The sequence below is a fragment of the Ranitomeya imitator genome, chromosome 1 (assembly GCF_032444005.1).
Source record: "Ranitomeya imitator isolate aRanImi1 chromosome 1, aRanImi1.pri, whole genome shotgun sequence".
Taxonomy (NCBI): domain Eukaryota; kingdom Metazoa; phylum Chordata; class Amphibia; order Anura; family Dendrobatidae; genus Ranitomeya; species Ranitomeya imitator.
Window position 1 is genome coordinate 130,285,641 of NC_091282.1, and position 10,131 is coordinate 130,295,771.

The window sequence follows — 10,131 nt, forward strand, 5'->3', positions numbered from 1 at the left end:
TGATGTGGTGGTCTCTTAACTTTTTTTTTCCCAGTACTATGCATCTCTGGCAAAAATTGTTGCAAAGTAAGAATTCTTTCAGAAATAAGTGCTGTAGCTGTTAGTTTATTTTTATTAATTAGCAAAGTGAATGAACAAAAGAGAAAAGGGTCATGGCTTGTTCACTATCATCCTTAGGAAGGCCAGGTGATGCAAATTTCACAGCTTTATAAATAATAAGCTCCTCTAACCTTGTGCCAAAAAAACAGCTGCCATGACTACTTCTAAGCAGCTGCCTAGCACTCTGAAAATGGTGGAGACCCACAAAGCAGGAGAAGGCTGTAAGAAGATAGCAAATTGATTTCAGGTTTACCTTTCCTCAGTTCAAACTGTAAGCTACTTTCACACTAGTGTCGTGCACTGCACGTCGCAATGCGTCGTTTAGGTGAAAAAAGCAATTTTGCAGGATGCGTTTTTTCTCCATTGACTAACATTAGCGACGCTTTGCCCCACGTCGCAACCGTCGTGCGACGGTTGCGTCGTGTTGTGGCGGACCGCCGGCAGCAAAAAACATTACATGTAACATTTTTTGCTGCGTTGTGTCCGCCATTTCCGACCGCCGGCCGGAACTCCGCCCCCACCTCCCCGCAACTCACAATTGGGCAGCAGATGCGTTGAAAAACAGCATCCGCTGCCCCCGTTGTGCGGCGCTTCCACAGTATGTGTCGGTACGTCGCATTGTGACGTGCAGTGCACGACGCTAGTGTGAAAGTAGCCTTATTAAGAAACTGCAGTTATCAGGAACAGTGGAGGTCAAGATAAGGTCTGGAAGACTAAGGCTAGGTTCAGATTGCGTTAGAGCAATCCGTTTAGCGCTAAGCGCTAGCGGGTTGCGCTAACGCAATGTGATTTTCGGGGTCGCGTTTAACGTCCCCGCTCTCGCAGATCCCTGATCTGCGAGAGCGGGGAACGGACCTCGGGCGCGCCGCGGACGCTGCAAGCAGCGTCCGCGGCGCACTACAAAACACCAGCACATCGCTAGCGCGTGCCGAAAATGGCACGCGCTAGCGATGCGCGTTCCCATTGCCTTGAATGGGCGCGCTAACGGACGCGTTGCACGGCGTTAATTTCGCCGTGCAACGCTGTCCGTTAAACGCGATCCCATAACGCAATGGGAACCCAGCCTTAGCAACATTTCAGTGAAAGCTGCTGGTAGAATTGCTGAAGAAGCAAATCAGAACCCCCGCTTAACTATAAAAGGCCTTCAAAAAGTTGTAGCAGACTCTGGAGTTGTGGTACTTTGTACATATTTGTGCAGATAAACCTGTACAAATATGGTCTTCATGGAGGAGTCATCTGAAAAATACCTTTCTTGCGTCTGCACCGTAAAGTTTAGCGTCACAAGTATGCAAAAGAACTAATAAACAAGCATGATGCATGTTAGAAAAAAAGTGCTGTGAACCAATGAGATTAAAATAGAACTGTTTGGCCACAATGATTAAAGGTATGTGTGGAGAAAAAAGTGCACAGAATTTCAGGAAAAGAACATCTCGCCAACCATTAATTGGGGGTGGATCAGTCATTCTTTTTTGGTTGTGTTGCAGCCAATGGCATTGTGAACATTTCATGGGTAGAGGGAAGAACGGATTCAATGAAATTTCAACAAATTCTTGATGCAACATAAAATCATCTGTTAAAAAAAAAAAAAAAAACTGAAGTTGGAAAGAGGATGGCTTCTACAAAGGGGTAAAGAATACTAACACACATCAAAACTCACAATAGACAAACTCAAAGGCGCAATCTGAAGGTTTTTACAATAGCCTTCACAGTCCTTTGATTTGAACATCATTGAAAATCTATTATTATTTTATTTATAGAGCACCATTGATTACATGGTGCTGTACATGAGAAGGGGTTATATTCAAAATAGAGATATCACTTACAGTAGACAATACTAACAATGATAGACTGGTACAGAGGTAAGAGGCCCCAGCCCTTACGGGCTTACATTCTGCAGGATGATGTGGAAGGAGACAGTAGGTCGGGGATTGCAGCAGCTTCGGTGGTGTTGAGATGGCAGCATTGTCTTTGCAAGTTGTAAGCTTTCTTGAAGAGATGGGTTTCTAGATTCCAGACATGTGTCTCAAAATAGCAGTGCATGCAAGACGACCCAGGAGTCTCACAGAACTGAGGAAATTATCCAAGGTATAATGGATGAAAATCCCTCAAACAAGAATTAAGACTCTTGATTGTGAACACTTTTTGTCGCCAATCTGTAGCACTTTTTCAAGAGTGGGTGCTACTGGGTGCTAAATATGCAGGGTTCTCAGACTTTTGCATCGGTAATTTTTAAAATATAAAAGATGAAAATATATTTAGATTTTTTTTGTTGCCTGAAATACAAAGGAAATGCATCATCTTTAACTTTAGCCGTTTTAGAGATAATTTAATCTCCAATGTGCTTAACTGTTCACAATAACAGTAATTTTGACCAGAGGTGTCCAAACTTTTACATGCCACTGTATAAATATATATACTGGATATATCATTTCACCATTACATAACTGCATCTAAATACTTTGCAATCCTTAAAAAAAAAAAAAAAAAAAAAAAAAAAAAAATGCGGGTACCTCTTATCCTAATTTCTGCATTGTACCATTGCCCTGTTGTTCCACCTAGAGATGTAGAAATTAATTGACTCTGTCCAATCAGTGCTGATAATTCGCCTTGAAAAAAAATTATATTAAATGCGTAGAATAAATACAGAAACATCGTACAGAAGGAAAAAGAAAAGCTGCAAATCTAAAAAATAAGTGTTTATGAAAATGTACATGTCAAAAGAAATACAAGTTCCATTTAAAGGGAATTCTAGAAATTATTTATCATGGGATTTATACATGGTCTCATTTATGAAAACTGTCTGGTTCCTAGACAGCTTTTCTTCCAATCAGTGCTCAGCTATTTTTGTTTTGTTATATATCTGATCTGGCAAACAAAGCGTAACTGTGAATGGCTGATATGAGCACCAAACGTTAAGGTACCTTCACACATAACGATATTGTTAACGATATCGTTGCTATTTGTGACGTAGCAACGATATCGTTAATGAAATCGTTATGTGTGACAGCGACCAACGATCAGGCCCCTGCTGGTAGATCGTTGGTCGCTGAATAAAGTCCAGAACTTTATTTCGTCGCTGGACTCCCTGGAGACATCGCTGGATCGGCGTGTGTGACACCGATCCAGCGATGTCTTCACTGGTAACCAGGGTAAACATCGGGTAACTAAGCGCAGGGCCGCGCTTAGTAACCCGATGTTTACCCTGGTTACCATGCTAAAAGTAAAAAAAAACAAACACTACATACTTACCTACAGCTGTCTGTCCTCCAGCGCTGCGCTCTGCTCTCCTCCTGTACTGTCTGTGAGCCGGAAAGCAGAGCGGTGACGTCACCGCTCTGCTTTCCGGCTCCCAGACAGTACAGGAGGAGAGCAGAGAAGCAGAGCGCAGCGCTGGAGGACAGACGGCTGTAGGTAAGTATGTACTGTTTGTTTTTTTTTACTTTTAGCATGGTAACCAGGGTAAACATCGGGTTACTAAGCGCGGCCCTGCGCTTAGTTACCCGATGTTTACCCTGGTTACCGGCATCGTTGGTCGCTGGAGAGCTGTCTGTGTGACAGCTCTCCAGCGACCAAACAGCGACGCTGCAGCGATCCGAATCGTTGTCGGTATCGCTGCAGCGTCGCTTAATGTGAAGGGGCCTTTATTCTCTATCTCATTATTGGGGCATACTGGAAACCATGGGTGCTGCTGCCACTAGGAGGCTGACACTATGCACAAAAAAGCTCCTCCTCAGCAGTGTACATCCCACCAACTGGCACTTGGTTAATCCGTTTTAGCTTAGTCAGTAGCATGATATCTACCTCCATTTTCGGCATTTTCCTGTAACATCTCCCTTTTTTATTTTTTAGATTGATCTCCTCCTTTACCTCTGTAGGGATACAGTGCGAACAGTCACACTGTACTCCCACCCCGTATCATCATACATCTATCCGGCAGGACCCTATTCCCTAACACATTAGTGTTTAGGTGACTCCTAACTTTGGTCCTGGCCCCCATCTCCTACCCACTCGCCCACCAGAGCCTGTCCGTTTCAGGAGTCATGGATGTCCCTCAATCCAAGAGGCTCGGACGTCTATTGATGGTCTTCTGTTGAGAGGTACATCTCGTTTTCTCTCCCCCTTCGGTTCCTGTCCAGAAGTGTTGAGGGGAAGGTTCAGGTAAGGATGAAGAAGGAAAGAATGAAGATAGAGTAAGATCTAGCTTTCCCTTATTGTATTTAATTTCTGTAAGGTTTTAGGGCATGTATAGACCTTTCTGTCTATACTGGGCTTATCTCCTAGGTTGGCTGCTATTGGTAGGTTTGCTAGTGCAGCAAACTCTGATGCAGCTGTCCCCCAGGTTTCCTATGTGGGCAGGCACTGAGGACGAGCAGCGCAGCAGGGATCAGGGGTGCAGTGTTACGGTACCGTTAACTTTGAGGCCTCCGCGCCGCTCTCCCCTGCTTCATCGGTGATTGTTTTCCACTTTAGTCCCTGACTTCAGCGCAGTCACCATTTGCTGGCATCAGAACCCGGATGGTGGCTTTTCTATGCAGAAAGTTCTGCATTTACTCCTGCAATTGTCCTGGAGCTCCCCTACAGCTTGGAACCAGGCAGGACCTGCATCTTTCTGTGAGTAGCTCTGCTCTGCAGACTGAGACTCTCCTCAGCATATATCTTTGTCCCCTGACCTTCTGGCTTTAGTTAGTGGGTTTGCTTCTTATCATGCCTAATCCTAAAGGAGAGAGCTCCTGCCTCTTCTTCCTTTGCTCTTGTCAGGCACTTTGTCTGCTCTTCATGTAAATGCAAACATCCTTCAGGTCAGTCTTCTCCCGTCTCAGGACTGCAGCAACCCCCCCCCCCCCCCTTGCCTGCTACCCAGGAGTCCCCTACTGTTCCCAGTGAGAGTGGTTCTCCTACCCCAGTGTAAGCCTCCTCTCTGTCAGTCTGTGACGGACCTCACCAAGGTGTTGCCTACCCTGTTGTCCGATCTCGACAGATTGCCCCTTCCTACTTCCGCTGTTAGTAGCGGATCGCAGGACTCGGCTGTACCTACCAACAAGGGTCATAAGAGATCTAGGCAGGAGCTTCGTTCTAGGTTTTCCTCATGCTCTTGCTCTCCCCCTTTGACTCTCCCAGCGGACAGCTTCCTCCCAGTCTTCCTCCCGAGTCAGGCGCGGACAGGCGGTTAGAAGGTCGAGAACAGCTCCCAAGTTCTTTGTACCACACAGAGAATTTGAGGAGGTACTTTCCAGGGAATGGAACCTGAAATACTTCCAAAGAGGCAAGCGCCTCGGCATCCTATATCACTTCGCCCCTGAGCTCACTGTGAACTGGACCGCTTCTCCGACTGTGGATTCTCCACTGGCTCACCAGGATAGGAAAAGGACTGGTGTCCCCGTAACGCACAGGGTACATCCACCAAGTCTAGACCTGGCAGATCTTTCTCTGCATTACTCATCTCTAGATTCCAGGGGGGAATCTCCCAGGCTGGGCGTCCGCCTCTCGTTTTTCAGAGATTTCTGGCTCGCCTCGGTGGAGGACGCTTGGGTCAGGATACAAAATAGATTGTTTTGCGGCCCCAAGATCGATGCTTCAAATCCCATCCTCCCACAGATACTTCTCTGGTTCTGGGATTCTTTGCGTCCATTGCCTCCCTTCTCAGTTCAGGTGTCATTGTTCCCGTCCCTGGCCAGGAATGTTTCACAGGGTTTTATTCAAGCCTTTTTGTTGTGCCAAAGGACGGCATGGTCCGACCCATTCTGCGTCTAAAGTTACTGAACCAAAGGGTCCGTCTGCAACATTTCAGGATGGAGTCCCTTCGTTCAGGAATTGCTTCCATGGAGCCGCAGGAGTTCTTGTGCTCCACAGACATCCAGGACGCCTATTTCCATGTCCCTATCTTCCCGGGGCATCAGAGATATCTGCTTTTTGCAGTACGGCAGGACCATTTTCAGTTCATCGCTCTGCCATTTGGACTTGCAACCGCTCCCAGGGTTTTCTCCAAAATCATGGCAGCAGTAATGACCATTTTAAGGATCAGAGGTCTAGTGCTTATCCCATACCTCGACAACATTCTCATCAAGTCTCCGTCCTACCAGGCCCAAGAAAGTCTGTCCATCGTTCTTGACACCCTGTTCCGATTCAGATGGCTAATCAACAGGGCAAAGTCTTGCCTTGTCCTGACTCAGCTCCTCATTTTTCTAGGCATGCTGTTAGACACCTGCCAGACAAGGGTTTTTCTTACCAGAGAGAGGATGGCAATCCTCCAGGTTCTGAGAGTGTCCAGGTTTTCAGATCTGGTGATTTCAGACCATGATTCAGGCTAGCAAGTCGTTGTCGTCCCAGGTCTATTATCCGACTGTCATTCCAGAGGGTGTGCATAGAGGACTGCCGGCCTCCAAGGCTACGATTGCCCGCTGGATCCGGATGGCAATTTTGGAGGCATAATGAGTTAATAGCAGAGCGCCTCCCCCTGAGATTAAGGCACACTCTACCCGGGCAGTGGGCGCCTCCTGGGGGATAAAGCATACTGCATCCGCTCTGCAAAGTGGCAACGTGGTCTTCCATCCACATGTTCGCCAAATTTTACAGGGTCCAAACCTACGCTTCGGCGGATGCCAGCCTAGGTAGAATGATCTTGTAGGCGGCAGTGGTGAGTTCTCCGACCTGAATTGAGTTATTTGCTGTTCCATCCCCAAGGACTGCTTTGGGACTTCCCATAGATTCCTGCGTCCCCCAAAGAAGCGATAGAGAAAACATGATTTTTAGTTACTCACTGTAAAATCTGTTTCTCGGAGTCTTCATTGGGGGACACAGCACCCGCGCATGTTTAACAGCTCTGGTTACCGTGTTATGTTGTTACAGTTTGTTGTGTTCATGTCTTTTACTTGTTGCGTCTACTGCTTCCTCACAAGCTGATTAATCTAGTGCCAGTCGGTGGGGTGTACACTGCAGAGGAGGAGCTAACTTTTTTATTTGCATAGTGTCAGCCTCCTAGTGGCAGCAGCATACACCCATGGATTCCTGTGTTCCCAATGAAAGCTCAGAGAAACAGATTTTACGGTGAGTAACCAAAAACCCTGTTTTCTTTAGGACTGTTTTCATAAATCTGCCAGAGTATTTTTATATTGTTTTTTACAGCATCAACGCTAAATGTTTTTTTTTTTACTTTGTCTTATGTTCAGGTTGAGTATCGTGCAGGGTCAGGGGGTCAGCCTCTCCCGCAGCTGTACTTGAATGACCTTGACAGCGCCCTCATCCCAGTCATCCACAACCGGACCTCAGACACCAGCATTTTACCTCTGGTAATGGAACTGATCTTCTTCTTTATAGAGAGCCTTAGTTAGTTATCGTACTCTCATCATCTTACTCCTCCGTCATTGATTGCATGGGCTCTCACCTGTTCTCTTACCAACTTGTTCATGACCTCTCTGTATATTTTGGACATTAAATGCTTTTATACTAAGAATTCATTGCTATAAAACCATTGTAGAAGTGACTTCGCTGTGATGTCCCCCATTTCTATTTGTGCCACAGGATGGGCCTATATACACATTGGTGCAAACAAAAATGTAGGAATCTTCCCTAAATTTTAATGTATAGCTGATTTTTCCCAAACTACAATGGTCTGTGTAATATTCAAGACTGGAACGAACTCCTGCATGCCTTGCACAATTGCATTGAAGCTTTTTCATAGGAGGGAATATCTCAGAATGACGGACACTAAGGACACAATAGCGATTCAACCTACAGACGACATGTTATTGTGGCACCAGCCAAAGCAAACCAAACCCACCGACTAAAGTAGCAGGTCACCCATGGAAGAGGGTTTACTAAAAGCCTCTACCTGAGCTGATCGTATTGCCTTTATTTAAGTGATTACTCAGTGATCTGTGAAAAATGTTTAATCTAGGCGTTACTAGTAAATGGAAGTTTTGGAAGTGACCGAGGAGCGGAGGTGGTGACTACTTCTCACTATGCCTTTGCAGTGAGAGTTCAGTTTTTCACTCTGGTCCTGCTGATCCCTAATAATGTCTCAAGACTTGGTTAACAGTAAATAAAGTGGGCAAAACTATAAAAGTAGGTGGAGAGCCGCTATTGTGTTAGGAATATTCATATATGCAAAATGGAATAAAAAAGCTGCACCCAAAATTACAGAGCGCATCTATCCATCTATCAAAAAAGATATAACCATGCTTTATTCCAGAACAAATCAAGTGATATTGGTTCCCCACCGCAGGCTCCGTACTTGGCTGCCCTTAATGCTTTTGTATGTGCGTAGAAGAAAAGGCTGCTTTTTCCTGCACTCCTGTCTATATCTGATATTGTACAGGGCTCAGCTGCCATGACTGACACAGACCAGTGACCAGAGTGTGAGGAAAGCCGAGCCTTTCTATTGAGGTTATACAACTTAGTGTTACTCCCATCTTATAAAGTGACTGTATAAATCTTGCACCATGCCACAGCTGTATTTCTTTTCTGATCCTGATAAAGAAGGGGCATATGGTTACTTCAGTGCTATGCCCCTTCCACTGTTTTATTTTTTCCCCTGCTCGGCGGCATATCTCACTCTGGTCCTCAGCACAGCTCTACCCCTATGCGATTTGTGACTACTTTATATAAAGGAAATAACGCTTTAAATAATTCTGAGAAATCCACATGCACCTCGAGTTGAGCAAAATAATTCACAGGCCCCTGGTCCTGCTAATACGTCGGTACTTCTTAGCAGAGCACTGCAAGCTTACAACTGTCAGCCTCCTCTGCGCCTCTTTTTTGATTAGTAGGCCACGACACATTATGATGATGTTGTGCAATGCAAATCATGACATCGCAAGGGGCTAGTAATCGGAAAAGGTGAAGATTATGCCAGCAGGTAGTTTGCAGTGCTCTGGTCTCATTGCCATGGAGTTACCAGTGTGTCGACTGGACCAGGAGCTTGGAAAGCGGTTTATATACTTATTCATGGAAACTTTTACAGACTGAATCTGCCAGAGAGCAGCTTCACTTTCTTTATAGAGACCCCCCGACGGCAAGAGCACTACTAGATCAAACCGCGACTCTTCTCTCATGGTATCATCCATTTATCATCATCTTCTTCCTAATCCTTACACCTAATAGTCAAATTCAGTTAGAAATGTTTGTGTTTAGGGTTTTTAAGATCTTATAGTATTAAAAATCACAAGGGTCTGGAATAATTCCTTCCTGCTAGTTAAAGCAAGTTAAAAAATAGAAACCAAGCAGGAGCTAAAAAACGATAAAATCTGGAGCCAGCATTACCCGGCAAGCACAATTACAAACTTGGAATCTGCCGCCATCATATAAGGACGATATATCTGATGGGAATCTTCCGCCATCATGTAAGGACGATATATCTGATGGGAATCTGCCGCCATCACATAAGGATGATATATCTGATGGGAATCTGCCGCCATCACATAAGGATGATATATCTGATTGGAATCTGCCGCCATCACATAAGGATGATATATCTGATGGGAATCTGCCGCCATCACATAAAGATGATATATCTGATGGGAATCCTTTTACTGTAGCGCCTATAATTGCTAAGCAAACAGATAACACTTGCTGCAGATGGCACTGTCCTCAGTATGGACGCACTGAACACTACATTGTACTATTGCTTTTTGTATCATTGTAAAAGTAAGACAAGTATTGTATCTTCTGCTAATCCTTGACAATAACAAGGGACGGCTCCAGAGAAACCGCTCAGAATAGCACTTTCCAATTCTCTCCTAGTAGACACGTGAGGTTAGCCATTACAGCATCCCCAGTGCAATTTATCCCTATGTACATTTGCTTTCCTGATTAATATGAAGCTTGTATAATTATTCCTGCCCCTATAATTACACTGCTGGATCAGTTTTTCACATCGAACATGCCAGGCTGGTTTTTCAGGCCAGGGCTGTAAATTTACTGCATAAAGATCTCCCATGTGTTGTCATTTCCAAGGCTGTAAAAGTGTTCTGTATCTTGTGCTTTCCGTGTAGTTTAGATACACATAGATGCATCCCGCCTCCGTGGAGCTCCTGA

The 10,131-nt window shown here is 45.1% G+C and overlaps 1 protein-coding gene across 5 annotated transcripts in view; it reads left to right on the plus strand.

Annotated features, from left to right (window-relative positions):
- ZFYVE16 (zinc finger FYVE-type containing 16) overlaps positions 1-8,254 on the plus strand; it is a 103,893-nt gene extending 95,639 nt beyond the window's left edge. For all 5 annotated transcript variants that reach the window (XM_069750960.1, XM_069750934.1, XM_069750951.1 and 2 more), the window contains one exon: positions 7,266-8,254. In XM_069750960.1, coding sequence (XP_069607061.1) covers positions 7,266-7,427 — 162 coding nt within the window. In that variant the 3' untranslated portion in view covers positions 7,428-8,254. The remainder of the gene's footprint in view (positions 1-7,265) is intronic.
- The last annotated feature ends 1,877 nt before the right edge of the window (positions 8,255-10,131 follow it).